The 14,059-nt window shown below is 39.6% G+C and overlaps 1 protein-coding gene across 3 annotated transcripts in view; it reads left to right on the plus strand.

Moving 5' to 3' along the window:
* Window positions 1–14,059, plus strand: part of Tmtc1 (transmembrane O-mannosyltransferase targeting cadherins 1) — a 253,495-nt gene that overhangs the window by 185,136 nt on the left and 54,300 nt on the right. For all 3 annotated transcript variants that reach the window (XM_074083024.1, XM_020179962.2, XM_020179959.2), the window contains one exon: window positions 12,615–12,758. In XM_074083024.1, the coding sequence (XP_073939125.1) occupies window positions 12,615–12,758 (144 nt within the window). The remainder of the gene's footprint in view (window positions 1–12,614; window positions 12,759–14,059) is intronic.

A 14,059-nucleotide genomic window follows, 5' to 3' on the forward strand; every position in this document is an offset into this window, starting at 1 on the left:
TGGTCTTTCTAAGATGATTGTCTCAGGTATTTTGTCAATGTAATGGAATGGTAACCAATGCCCAGGATTCCAACATAGCTTTGGAATCTTCACATTGGCAAAATAAAGCAAAGGAGAGCCTTGCCTTAATTGAAAAGCAGTGCTCACAGAAGCCTTTGAAACATTTCCATTCCTCTGCAGACGGGGCTCCTTTGGCTAGACTTTCAGAGACTGTTCCACTTTGGGACCTGCTTAAACTATACACAGCAGCCAAATCATACATTTCACTATAGTATGTACTAGAATGTCCCAGGGCTCAGTCTGAAATCATCACATTGTATTCTACATAAGTTGCTTATCCGACAAAGTCTTGTAGACTGTTAATATTCAATATGACAAAAATGTTAAATCACACATCATAAGTTTGCTATCAAATGCTTACACAAGAGATTTAAGCTTTTTGTTGAGGAATACAAGTGTTTATTAAGGAATCAAAGGTAGTTTTTAATACTTTCTCAAAACCTGGGTGTGGTAACACATGCTTGAAATCCCAGCTCGGAGGCACAGGCAGGAGGCTTGACAGTTTGAGACTAGCTTGGGATAAACAGCAAAAATCTATCTCAAAAACATTTAAGAATTATACTGTTCACCGGAAGAGTTTCTTACATTTTATAATGCTTGTCTGCTTATCTCTGGGTGTGAAATTATAGTTTAATTTTTCCTTTATATTTTCTTGTGTGTTTCCATATATTCAGAAGCAGTAAACATGCACTGTTTTTTGCAATGAGGAAATGTCATCTTTAAAAAAGACAGATTCCTTCATGAGTACATATAAAGTATATTTGGCTTTAATAATTAATTAATATTTAATGATTTTATATGGTATTCTCGGGGCCCCACACTTGCTAGGTAAGCACTCTGCCATTTGAGCCAGGCCTCTCTCTGTCTTTTGCTCTTAGTTTGTTTTTCAGATAGAGCCTCACACTAACTTTGCCTGGGCTGGCCTCAGATCCCAGTCCTCCTGTCTCCACTTCACAAGAGTAGCTGGAACTACAGGGAAACACCATGTCCCAAGTTGTTTTTAAGAAGGTCTTTTCAGTCTTTTGCCTGGTTTGGCCTCAAATTTGATCTTCCTGTCACCATCTCCTGAGTAGTAGATAGCATGCTTGAAGGAAGGTAAAGGTCAATAATTTTGTCTAAAATATATTGTTTGGGAGGAAGTATATCAGTACTTTAAAAAACTTATTTCATGATAACTTTCTATTCTGTTAAGTGCAAACATAAAAATTAGGCCAACCCTAAGGCACAGCTTGCGGCAAAGGTATAAATTAGGCACAATTCACTGGCAGTTGATTTCATAGAATCAGAGTATTTCCTCTTCTTTCTTGTGAAACAATGAAAACAAATGTTTGCTTCAGCCTCCTGCTTCTGGAAGAAATATGTCCCTTGAGCAATGGGGAAAGACAATTAAAGCTATAAATGTACTATATAGTAATTAATGAATTATTTAATGCTCTCAGACCAGATCCAAAATACTTCTACTTCTCATTTAAAACATCATTGTTTTTGTGTGGGTGACTCTGTGATGAATTTTCAGTAGATATGTGTGATTTTGCTTCTGTTTTTAAGTAAACTGCCACTCTTTGTATAAGAGAGACAAAGAAAATACCAGGATTATTCATTTCCATGGTTACTTATCCATGGTGACTGGAAGAGGCTCTTATTTTGATATTGCTATGTCTTTGTGGAAGTTGTTGGGACAGATTCCCCTCCCTTCCTCCTGCCCTACTCCTACTTCACCTGCACTATACCTGATGTTTTCCATGTTTGAGTCAGAGAGACAGTGATGAGGCAAATGCAAGGTTAGAGGCCAGGGGCTCTGAAGTCAGTTCCAGCAGTTACCCATGACTGCTGAATAACTAGGGACACCCACAGGCAATGGTGAAATTATTCATAAGAGCTGGAGCTGTATCATCTCTTTCTTTTTGGCTATCTTACAGTCCTATAAAAATGGCTTGATATTAAGCTGGTAATTCTATAACATATGAATATTCTTCTTCTTTTAAACTTTATTCTTTTTAAAGAAAATATACAAGTACTACTCACTTCTCCCATTTGGTATACCTCATTTATTACATTTTTGTAGTATAAGAAAAATGGCCTCTGGAAAATGCTGCAGCTAAGGTTTTATAATCAGCTTAAGACCCAAATCATCAAATAAAGTCAGAACTCCCCTTAAACCCTCAGCAAATGTGTTAGCTCTGCTTTTCTGTGAGGGACGGCTGGGCTCGCATGTTTATAGCCAATGGCAGCACCAGGTGCAAGATTCTTGAGATTCTAGGCTCTCAGGTCTCTGTGTTGGAGAATCAGAAAGCACTGGTGTGTCTGCTATCTGCCTCCAAAGTTTTCTGACTCTTCGGTTCCCCCAGGAAAGGTTCCTGCTATTCCACCTCAGCTCTTTTGCACCAGATCTCCCAAGAAATGACTCCTCCAGTCAGCACAAAAGGGGCCAGGATGACTCTCCCTGAGTACAACCCAGCAGATACTGAACATGCACTTACTTGGTCATGTGCATTTTCTTGATTAGCTTAAAAAGTTAGTTAAAACTGGAGACTCATTTTAAAAATTATGTACATTTTGCTTTTGTTCTCACCTGGGCTTCACACTTGCAAAACACCCACTTACAAAGCAGGTGCTCTTGGGCCACACCTCCAGTTCATTTTGCTCTGGTTGTTTTGGAGATAGGGTCTTGAGAACTATTTGCTCAGACTATCCTGAAACCTCAATCCTCCTGATCTCAGTCTCCCAAGTAGCAAGGATTACAGGTGTGAGCCTCCAGTGCCCGGCTTTAAAAAAATTATACACATTCTTGAGTGTTTTGCTCTGCCCTGAAATTTCAAATGTGTACCCGTTCTCCTATCTTCTAATGGCAGCCAAGTTCTCTTTTAAGAGTCTACTGAGAAGAAGCTGCAAAAACCACACCTGTAACTCATTGCTATGATTGTTTTGCTCTTTTAAATAAACATTTCAAGGTATTTGTAAAGTAAGCTGAGTAAGCTAAGATTTTTTCTGATTTTTCTCCTTCACTCTTTTATAGCTGTCCTCCTCCAATGTAATTCAACAATTTTCTGAACAACTTCCCATTTTACAGTATTTTGAGTATTGACTTATTTTCCATAGAAATAACAATTTTTTTCTTTCTGCACTTATATATCTGTTTGCAAAATTTTTCATTATGTTTATTGTGCCACTGTAGTGAAGACTATAATGGGAACAAATTGGTTGACAAACACAAGTGACTTTTAACTTAGCCATTTAACTGGACCCATGGGAGCAGAAGGGCCCAGGCTCACAGTTGTGAGTTGTCACCACGATGTTTTACAGGGAGTAGGGAACATCTGGAAATCTGAAGACATAATTAAGTGACTGTTTTCAAAGAGTTTTTCCTATAGGTGATAGGGTCATGGAATCTGTTTTTCATTGTCAACTAGTTAAATGCCCTACTTGATTCAATTACTGGTTGATTAAAATGGGCAGGTCATCCAGAACCTGCCCTGATATTGAACAAAGTTTGCCTTTACCCATGTGGATCAGTATGTTCCACCAAACCTTTGTAAATCTACCATAAGCCCCTGCCACACTCAGATTTGCTGATGTGTCCTGGGCATGTGGAAGTGCATAGAATTCCATCCTGATAAAAGGGCTGAGAGCTTCAGTCACCCACACAGCTGTTTTCATTTCACAAGTATGGTTTCATTGAGAAAAGCTACGCTACCCTGCTCTGAAGGGGATCAGACCCCCAGGGCCTTTCCCACTCCTAATGTATCAGTTGTTGGTGTTTTAAACAGAAAACCTAAAAGCAAAACAACAATAAATTATTTTCCAAGGATCTTGAAGTCCCGGACTTGGTTCTTTTTCTGCTGGCATAACTAAATTTAATATTGTGCTTTTAATGCTTTTGTACAAAAGAAATATCCACCCACTATTCAATTGGCTAAACATGGAAAAAGGATAAAAGCAAAATCCTTCCAACTGGAATTTATTAAATGTATAAGAGAGAGATTTGTCATGATAATAGTGCTTAAGGCTCTAGCTCTTTATATTCCCTCTCGTATAGATGGCTGACAAGAATTTGACGAGGAGATTCCATTAGGTGGAAATAAGTGTGTGTGGAAAAATGAAACCATAAAGAAATGAGTGTTGAAGGAACATGACTCTCATTAGAGTCTAAAGAAATCCAGCCCTGTCTGATTAACCACTGTTCGCTGATGTCTTCAGTGTGTCAGAATCAGCTTACTATAAATCTTTTAGCAGTGCTGTTTGTAAGGTTGCTGGAGTTGGAACATGTTTTAAGGATCAGGCATCAATGCATGTTTTAATATCTTTCTTTACGTAGCCTATTTTGAATGAACAAGTAGAATGACCACCAGTGGCTGTGAATACCAGCTCCCATGTATTTCAAGGAATTAAAATTCCATTACCAGTTGTTAGCCAGGTTTAACAAGTGGCAGTGGTTTCTTTGGCTGGTATACTATTTACCTTTATTAAAGCCCAATATCCCAAGTAGATGCTTAAAATTATTTTTGTTTCTTCTTGTGGATGAAGCAAGAAGAAATTGCATTCTCACCACATATAATTATAAATGTTAATTAGATCTGGCAGTTTATCAAATTTAAGAAATTAAACACTAGAAAAATTTAGAAACATAGTGACATTGTGGCTATACTTATGAACCAAATTTCAAAATGAAAGCTCCATAATTTATCTTCAAAAAAGTTCCAGGCTGGGTGCTGGTGGCTCATGCCTGTAATCATAGCTACTTGGGAGGCTGAGATTGGGAAGATAGACATTCAAGGCCAGCCTAGGCAAATAGTTCATGAGACCCCCCGCCATCTCCAAAAATAACCAGGGCAAAAATGGACTAGAGATGTGGCTCAAGTTGTAGAGCATCTGCTTTGCAAGCATGAAGGCCTGAGTTCAAATCCCACCAAAAAAATTCCATTTCTGGTTATCTTTTCCTGTACCTCATTTTCACTTAACTTGCTTAGATGTGGTTCCCCAGGATATAGACTTCAAGGCAGAGATTTACACAGAGGAAGTATATCTAGTATCCTCAGAAACATCAGAGAAGAAACCAGGCAGGAAAGATGGACAGAGGGGTGTTCAGACACACTGTCAATACAGGTCAGGTCTCATTGATTCCCTCATTCCTCTGGAGCTGGGGTGCCCCTCAGAGCTGCCAGGAATAGAAGCAAGAGAGTCTTTGCACCCCTTGTCAACCAGTCACCGCACCCAGGATGAGAGTGTGGTCATGGGGCAGCAGTTCCCTGAGGCTGAGAGCAGTACCCAGAGTGCAGCTGAGGTGAACTGAGGGCTGGCAACACCAGCACTGGCAGTTGGGGGAGGAAGATCTGGAACCCAAAGTGGACACTGGGAGGTGCAGGACAGCACTCACTGCTTGCAGGACAGCACTCACTGCTGATTCCTTATAGAGGTTGAGGGTCTCTTACCCAAAATGCTTGGAGCCTGAGTGTTTTGGGTTTTGGAGCTTTTCAGATTTTTAGGATCAGGGATGGTCAACCTAAGAGAGTTCAGTTCTCTGTTAAAATGAAAACAGTGATGCTATCTACCCGTAAGTTTGGCTGACAGCAGGATAATTCATATAACAGCTTAAAGCACTGTCCAAATACCTGGCAGTGATAAAGTCTGCAAATAATATTCACAGAATCAAAATCTGACCACCTCTCTGCACATCCCTGACCCATCACCTCTCACCTAGAACACTGTAGTGTTCCCCATTCTTGTGTGCCCTCCCCTTCTGTTTGTTCTCAGCACAGTAGGCACAGTAATGGCTCCTGCCTCTCTCACAGTCAGTCAGAGCTCTGCAGCCATTTCTACACCCTGTGTCACCTGGTTCCTCACTTCTTAAGTCCCACCTCCTTCTACTCTTCATGCTCACTGGTCTCTTCCATGTTGGGCTACAAGCACCACTAGTCATGTCACACTCCTGGGTCAGGGCAGCTCTTCCCAGAATGCTTTCCCCCAGATCTGAATACCTGCCTCCCTCACCTCTTTCTGGCCTCCTCACATGTCACCCTCTCAAGGAGGCCTTCCCTGGCCTCCCTACTTGAAAGCACAACCACCTTGAATGCACCCTAGTCTTCTTTGCTTCCTTTATCACCATTGTACTTTCTATTAGAATTGCCTCTTGTTTTGCTCCTCCACTAGAAGGTGGACCCCAGGAGAGCATAAATCTTTATTGTTTTTACTTTTATTAGTATATATTAATAGGGGGGCTCATTGTGATAATGCCATGGATGTGTACAGTGTACTCTGAACAAGTTTACCTCCTCTATTATGTTCCCTTAAGACAGAATCTTTATCCATATTCCCTGCATGGAGGATAATTCCAGGAGTGGTACTTTGTAAATATTTGTTGAATGAAATAATGTTATACATAAAGGTCTTTTTTTGTTTTTTGTTTTATTTTTTATTAGGGTATATTCGTTGTACAGGCTTATATATTCCAAATAGGTTTATATTGTACACTGGTTAGATCACCCCCACTGTCTTTCCCCTCAACCCCTCCCCACCCCACTTAAAGGAATTGCAAGAGGTTTTTTGTTCTATTTCATGTAAGTATATGAAGTCCATCAACCATACACCATCACCCTAGTCTCCTTCATTCACCCTCTCCCCCCGCCGTCTAATACCCCCCCCCACACTGTACCTATTTTACAGTCCTGTCTTTCATTATTAATATTTAAGTTGATGTTCAAAGAGGTTTTTCAATGTGTCCCTGCTGTGGGTGTACTTTACTTTGGTATGTTCAAGCCCGTCCATTACTCTCCCTTACCCCTTTACCTCCCACCCCCCATTTTTCAACAGCAATTCAGTACATATCCTTGTATCCTCTACCTTCACACATTATGTTTTACGATATTGTTGATACTCTATTATTCTCTTTCCCTTTCCTGAGTTCTGTAGAGTAGTTCCAGAATTACAAACATGTTCTACCTATGAGTTTGTATATGATCATGTTTGGATCTATCTTCTTTGTTTTTAAAGTACCTGAATTGCTTGGATTTTTTTTTTTAAAGGATAAACTGAGAAATAGTGTAAAAACTAAAAGATATCACTACATCCTATATTACTTCTATCAAATGTATCACTAGATCTATATCTGGGCCTATCTTTTCCTCTTCCTGGGTGCCATATTGACAAGGGGTGTGCTTGTGCTAGTTAATTTTATGTCAAATTGCCCAATCTATGATATCCAGGTATTTGGTCAAACGTAATTCTGGGTATTTCCCTGAGGGTAATTTTTAGATGAGAGTCACATTTAAATCAGTAGACTTTGAGTAAAGCAGATTATCCTCCATAATGTGGATGGGCCTCATTCAGTTGGTTGAAGACTCTTAACATAAAAAGATTGACCTTGAGCAGGGCACCAGAGGCAGTGGCTCATGCCTGTAATCTCAGCTACTGAGGAGGCAGTTAGAGGCCTTCCCCAGCAAATAGCTCGAGAGACTTTGTCTTGAAAATATGCAACACAAAATGTGGCTAGTGGAGTGGCTCAAATGGTAAAGTATCTGCCTAGCAAGTGTGAGTCCCTGAGTTCAAACCCTAACTAACCCTTTCAAAAAAAAGAAAAGATTGACCTCCCCAGGAGAGGGAATTCTACTAGCAGACTGCCTTTGGCTCCCTGAGGCTGTAGCCTGATAACCTGTGAGCCACTTGCTGCAGTAGATTTCTCTCCCCTCCCCTTTGGGTTTTCTCCACAATGCTGCTTCCTCCTTTTGTGCTTAGGGTCCCATCATTTCCAACTTTTCAGAGATCTTATTTTTAATTCTTTCTTTAAATCCTTTGCTTCTTCCCCTTCAACTAGCTTTCCCATTAATATTTAAATACTTTTTCCATGTTCTGTCTTTAAACAAACATACACACAAGTGTTTCTGTACCTCTCCTTCCCCTCCTTCTGTCATTTAACTTAGTCTCCTTCCCGCTTCATGAGTGGCAAGATTTCCTAGAAAGTCACAAAGCCTAACAGCCTGCAGTCTGGCCTCAGCTCCCACCCCATGCCTGAAACCACTCTCTCCAGGGTCCCAAGTGACCTCCATGGCAACAAATCCAGTGGACCTTGCTTGGGCATTAAATTACTTGACTTAGTAGCACTTGATTTTGTTGACTACTCTTTAAAGTAGTAATTCTTTTTTAGCATCTAGTTTTTTGTGTTTTGTTTTTAGCCTAATGACACCATGCTGTGTTGGCTTTTCTGCTATTTCTTCTCCCTCAACCAAACCCTTAATAGAGCAGTCCTCCACCCCAGTTTGCCTTCCCTAGGCCTACTCTTCTCAATCTTTGCTTCCTTTTCAAGGAGTATCTTCAAATTCAAAAGCTTCAGTTAGCATCTGTGTCCTGATCATCTCTCATCCGTCACCTCACCATGTATCTTTCCTTTGGCTGTCACAGCCATCTACCCACTGTCTACTGGACATTTCCACAAATTGCCCTCTGCACTTCAAATTGTCTCTAGACTCCTCCCTGTCCTCTGTTTTCTTCCTTTGCTTTCTGAGCTTCAGATTTTGGTTTCCTAAGTTCTCTTTGGATTTTCCCTTTTCTCCTTCCTCTTGGCTGCTTTTGCCCCTCTGTCTGATGTATAATCGTCCATCCTGATCACTGTCCCTCCTAGTAAAGCATCATCTCCGGAAAACCCTGGCAAGCTCTGCGGGCTGTGCTCATTGGTGTCCTGTGTGTGCTCACATTGGCTCACACTCTCCACTTTCTACTGTTTTTTCTCATCACAGCATGTTAAAGTTAAGTCAGTATTCTTGCATCTCTTCTACTGAAGGCCCTTCTTGAGAACAATGACAATTTACCCTTTCAAGAGAGCCTGGTGTATTGTAAATGCTTAATAAATATTTGTGGAAAGACTGGATGAACAAAATGCATAAAAGCTTTATCACAGGATGCTAGAGTCAGAGGACAGCTCTTCAATGGAAAGCAGTGCTTCCCAATGAGAGAGCTGTTTGCATTTGGGATAGAATAACTCTTCCTTGTGCAGGACTATCCTGTGCATTGCAAGGCACTTAGCACCCCAGCTTCTGCCCATTATATGCTAGTGCAGACCCCCAGTTTTCAAGGTGGAAATCCAGGATATGTGCTGTATCTCCTTCCTATGATTTCCTTGGCTGTCAGCTATTGATTAGGAATCTGGGCACATTTTTCCTGCCCACTAATTGTTTCTTCTCTCAGTTAACCCATCAACCAGTGTGCATTCATGCTAGGAAGTGTTATTTCGACAAGGATCCCAGTAGTACATTGATCTGTCACATGGGAACCACACAGGACTTTGAGTTTCCTTATGACCTTGGATACAGCTTTTTAAATTGCCTGTGTCTGTAATTTTATTTGGTATTGAGAAAATTGCAAAAACTCAGGAAAAAAATTGCTCTGGTCCCTATAGGGATCATTTGCTTCAGATGATGAAGGATCAACAGGCTTTGGAATGAGTACTCCACAAAGAACATTCCTACGTCCTCAAAATGGAGAGGGTGACATGACCTTCACATCTGAGAACCCACAGTGCAGGAGAAACAGATGGATTTGAGATGGATTGAGTGTTCACTGGGTTAGTGATGAAGAAATAATGGATGTTATTTTGACTGATGAGAGCAAGCTGAAGGCATCAGCTGCAGTAAAGAGAATGATGTTTTGGAGGATGAGAAAAGAAAGGAACTGGCTGCTCCAGCCAGGCATGGGGTCATTATGGCCATGAAGGAAGCCAAGACAAGCCATCCAGAGGCACTGCATCTGACCCCAAAGCATTCAATGTGTGTAGTGCAGCAGGTGGTGTGATGACTATTTTCATACCCACCATATCACTTGTTCACGTATAAAAGCTGTTTGTTCACTGAGATCAGTATCTTTTTAATCTTGTTTTTATAGAAAACGCAACTAAAGCACAGATCCACATCCAGTTATTTTTCCCATGTACCAAGGCAGTTTCTTGTCCTTCCTGCCACTAAGAGCAAAGTTCACCACGGTCACCCCAGGCTTCTGAGAAAGGCTGACTGCATTCACCATTTCTATTTAAAGGAGTAGAGTGGTATTTCATTCAGTATATTTCCCAACCTCTAGAGGATTAATTGTTGGGAATCAGGAAAATTCAGTCATTTAAGAATGACTCATTTCCTGAGGATATCCGAAAGCCATGGTTTCACTCTGCAGAGTCTTGGCAAATCAACGGGTGGAGTCCTTCTGGATCACTGCTGGAGGTCATTGATTGTGAGAGGTCAAATAATTCTGGTGGCCTCTAGTTGGAGAATGTGTCACATTTTTCTAAACTGCATTTAAGATTTTATTCCCAAAGCTATCTTTAATAGCTTCAGAAGAAGTACAGTGTGTCCCACCCCCGCCCCCAAAAAAGTAGCAAGACATAATTTCAAACAGTTGAAGCAAGCCAATAAAATTAATAATCTTATCAGGGTGCAGTTTAGTGACATGATGATTTGAATTTTATAACATGAACCGGGCACTTAAAATGTAATGTGGTTGAAAGTAGCCTGTCAACTCCTGAAATAAAGCTTGTTTTGTGTGTGTTTCAGTCCTGTGAAATTTAGCTTTTATAGTTGAACTTTTTTCCTAGTCATTTTGTCCTTTTAGATTACTGTTTTCTCAACAGGATATTGAAAAATAAACATCTCATTTTATTTAGCACAGTTAACCTTAAATGAATTAATGCTCAAAATGGAAGTCAGACAACTAAATCAGGGTGTGTATATTCTGAAAGGAAATTGCAAACTTTAGCACATGATTCAATATTATTTTAATAATTAAATGCCTTACAAGGCCCTGAAATGATTAAAAAGAAATTAGTAGTGTCCTTAACTTTTGAAAAGATTGTGCAACATTTAGAATAAAGCACTAAATAAAATATAAAATGAAACTTTAGTCAAACATTTTGTGTCTATGGATGTTAATTGAGGTAAAAGCTTAAAGATGGTATATTAAGTATTGTTAATTCTAAGTAGTTTTTATAATACTATCCTCCTTAGATATGCCATTATCTCATTAACAAATCTTCCTGTGTGTATTGAGTTTATTTCTTCTCTGTCACTGGAAACTAGTGAGTTTCATTCAGCAAGATCATAATTTGAATGAATTGGTCAAAGAAACAAAAAGGAAGAATTATTCCGAGTGCAAGCTATAATTGCAGCAATACATTTATTATTTGAGGTCGAATATCTTAAGTATTATTCGGAAAAACAAATAGATTTACAGAAACCATTTGCCTTCATAACATTAAAAAACCCAAGTTTTCCCAAAATGTCTGTTTTTGTGTATATACTCTAGTATTCGGTTAGTTTTTCCTAGCCTCCCCTTCCTCAATTGTAAATCAATACAGTTGTTCCACTTAAAATTTTAAAGTTAATGAGACAGTGTATGAGAAGACACTTCAAAGGGTACAGTACCACTGACATATTGTTGGTCTTTTTGGACCTACTTTCTTTTCTTCCTACTTTCCATTTTTGACTTGGCCGCTGTTCCCTCCCAGGGACTACTTCCTACAGTCACATGGTGTGGTGTTGATGTTCTCTCAGAGCTAAGAGAATTAGAAGTGGTAGGAATGATGTCCTGACTTCCTATTTATTACTTCTGTTTAAAGAAGTGCCACTAGATTAAAAGTTAAGAATGCTGTAAGTAGGCAAGAGAATGTTACGTTTGTTACCAATCTAAATTATCCAAAACTTGAAAAGCATTCTCTTCACTCATGGAACTGGATCTGTACATCTTTTTCAAAGAGGAAAAAAATAAGTTTCCTCATCCCTCAGAACTATTTGACAACATAACCAAGTCTAGTCCACTCCAAATATATCAGAAGCAACTGAATAATATAGTCATGCTGATTTGGTTTCTTTAATTTTGAATTAAGGAAGTAAATTGATTCCCTTCTTAATCAGCATAAATTCAGCTTACTGACATACACCCCATCCTTCTTCACCACAGTTGCTTTTGGACATTAGGAATGCCGGTTTTCACTTCATTGTACATTATTTAATTTTTAATGTTTGGTTGTTTTAAGTTCTCAAGATTTTCATTCAAGAACTGTATCAAGCCAAGAGGAACCAAATTGCAGTAGGAAAAGGGAAACGAAAGAAAATGGAGAAAGAGGGCTTAGATAGAGAGCCATTTTAGAGAGAGTTTGTTTCTATGGGGATATCACGCATGACCCTTTCTAGGTCATAGGAGTCTCACTACTGCTCCAGCCCTTGTGCAGATGCCTCCCTGAGGAGCTCCCACACCTGGTATAAACAGTGAGCACTGCACAGGCGGCCCAGGTGACAAGGAAGATTTCCTGTCAGGGGAAGTTGAAAGCAATTGTAGGCTCTGAAGAAATTATTTAAACTTGGTAGATTTGCATATTACCTAGCCTTGCAGTATTTGGGGGTTATTTATTTATACCACTAAGTTTAAAAACATGCTTCCCTTCCATATCTAGTTTGCCATAGACAGACCATTAAAATGGAGGAAGAATTCAGTGTTTTGTTTTGGTTGGGGCATACCTGGTGGGAAACAAATAAGTGTGTTGTACCCAACTTAGAAGCTGTGGCCTAACACTTTCAATTTTTCAGGTTGTATCCACGCCATGCAAGTGCCCTGAACAACCTTGGAACGCTGACTAGAGACACAGCAGAGGCAAAGATGTACTATCAGAAGGCACTCCAGCTCCACCCACAGCACAACCGGGCTCTTTTCAATCTGGGAAACCTCCTTAAGTGAGTGGAATGTCTTCATATGATCACTGGGGCCTTCCATCTTCAAGAAACTCTTTCCTTCTTAGCGTGCATTTCATTGTGCTGCTGTTGCCTCTGCTTAGAGCTGAATAATTAAGAGAAGGTAATTTTAATAGAATTAGTAACATTAATTCTACTGCTTGTTAGCCAAAAGGAGCATTTCCCACAGTGTCTTTCTGTAAATATTATCTCTGAGAGACATAGATTGTCTGTAAAGGGGTCACAACAGTGAAGGGTTACATGGCCAATAAACTTAGCATTTGCCGAGAAAAGCAAAAGGCAGTTCCTTTATTGAAGGACTTTTTAATGTCCTCGTCACCTCGTGAAACTTCAAGACAGGAGTTATGGAATACAGCATTTCCTAAACTCAAAAAAGGATTGTTTTGGTAAGGCATTTCCCAAGACAGATATTCATAATATAATCTGGGGAAAGCAGTGTTCTCTGAAAATGTAACCTTATGGTGTGGCACAGCCACCTGTCCAGTTTGTATGATAGTAATGAACAAAGTGAGGCTTGGGATTAGCAGTGACTTTTGCTGTTATGAATACTCAGGCCTCATTGCTGGTGTTTTCACTCCCTGTGTTAAGAAAGGGTGACAGTGTGAGTAGTGTTACTAAAGACTAAAGTAAAGGGGAACTTTTGCATCTTATGTTTTCACAGTGTAAACTCCAGGCATGTTGGTGATGGTAGTAACAGCTGTAGTGGTTGTACACATTAGTTTCTAAACTTATTTTAAAAAGTAAACAGATTAAAAACATCAGAAATGAAATTTAGAATCAGGAGTAGTGATATATTTATCTGTGCCATCAGGATGCTGACAATCCACATAGTTACCAAGTTGATGTCCATCCCAAAGCTTCTAGAGAGCAGCTCAGCTGCCTCTGCAATTCCTGTAACACTAATGGTTTACCTTGTTCTCTCATTCCCCTTTCTAACAGGGTGTCTTCACTGCTTATAACCCAGTATGGCACATCTCTCTGTTTACTTCTTGACTTGTACATGTTCACAGAGATATTGGTGCTGCTTACTAATGTGTGTGTTAATGCATATTTTTATTTATCTCATTTGAACTGAAGCATTGGGGTGAGTTAATGATAAAACAACGTAATGTGCTATCAGCTGGTGTTGCCATCCTAGGTCTGAACTCTGTTTAAGAATGACTTTATCCATATGCTGAAACATATAATCAAGGGAGCACTATTAAATAAGATGAAAACAATATAAATTAATGAAATAAATAATAAACTATAATCAGCAAAAACTAAATTAATTAACTTTGGCA

The sequence above is a fragment of the Castor canadensis genome, chromosome 8 (genome assembly GCF_047511655.1).
Source record: "Castor canadensis chromosome 8, mCasCan1.hap1v2, whole genome shotgun sequence".
Taxonomy (NCBI): Eukaryota; Metazoa; Chordata; class Mammalia; order Rodentia; family Castoridae; genus Castor; species Castor canadensis.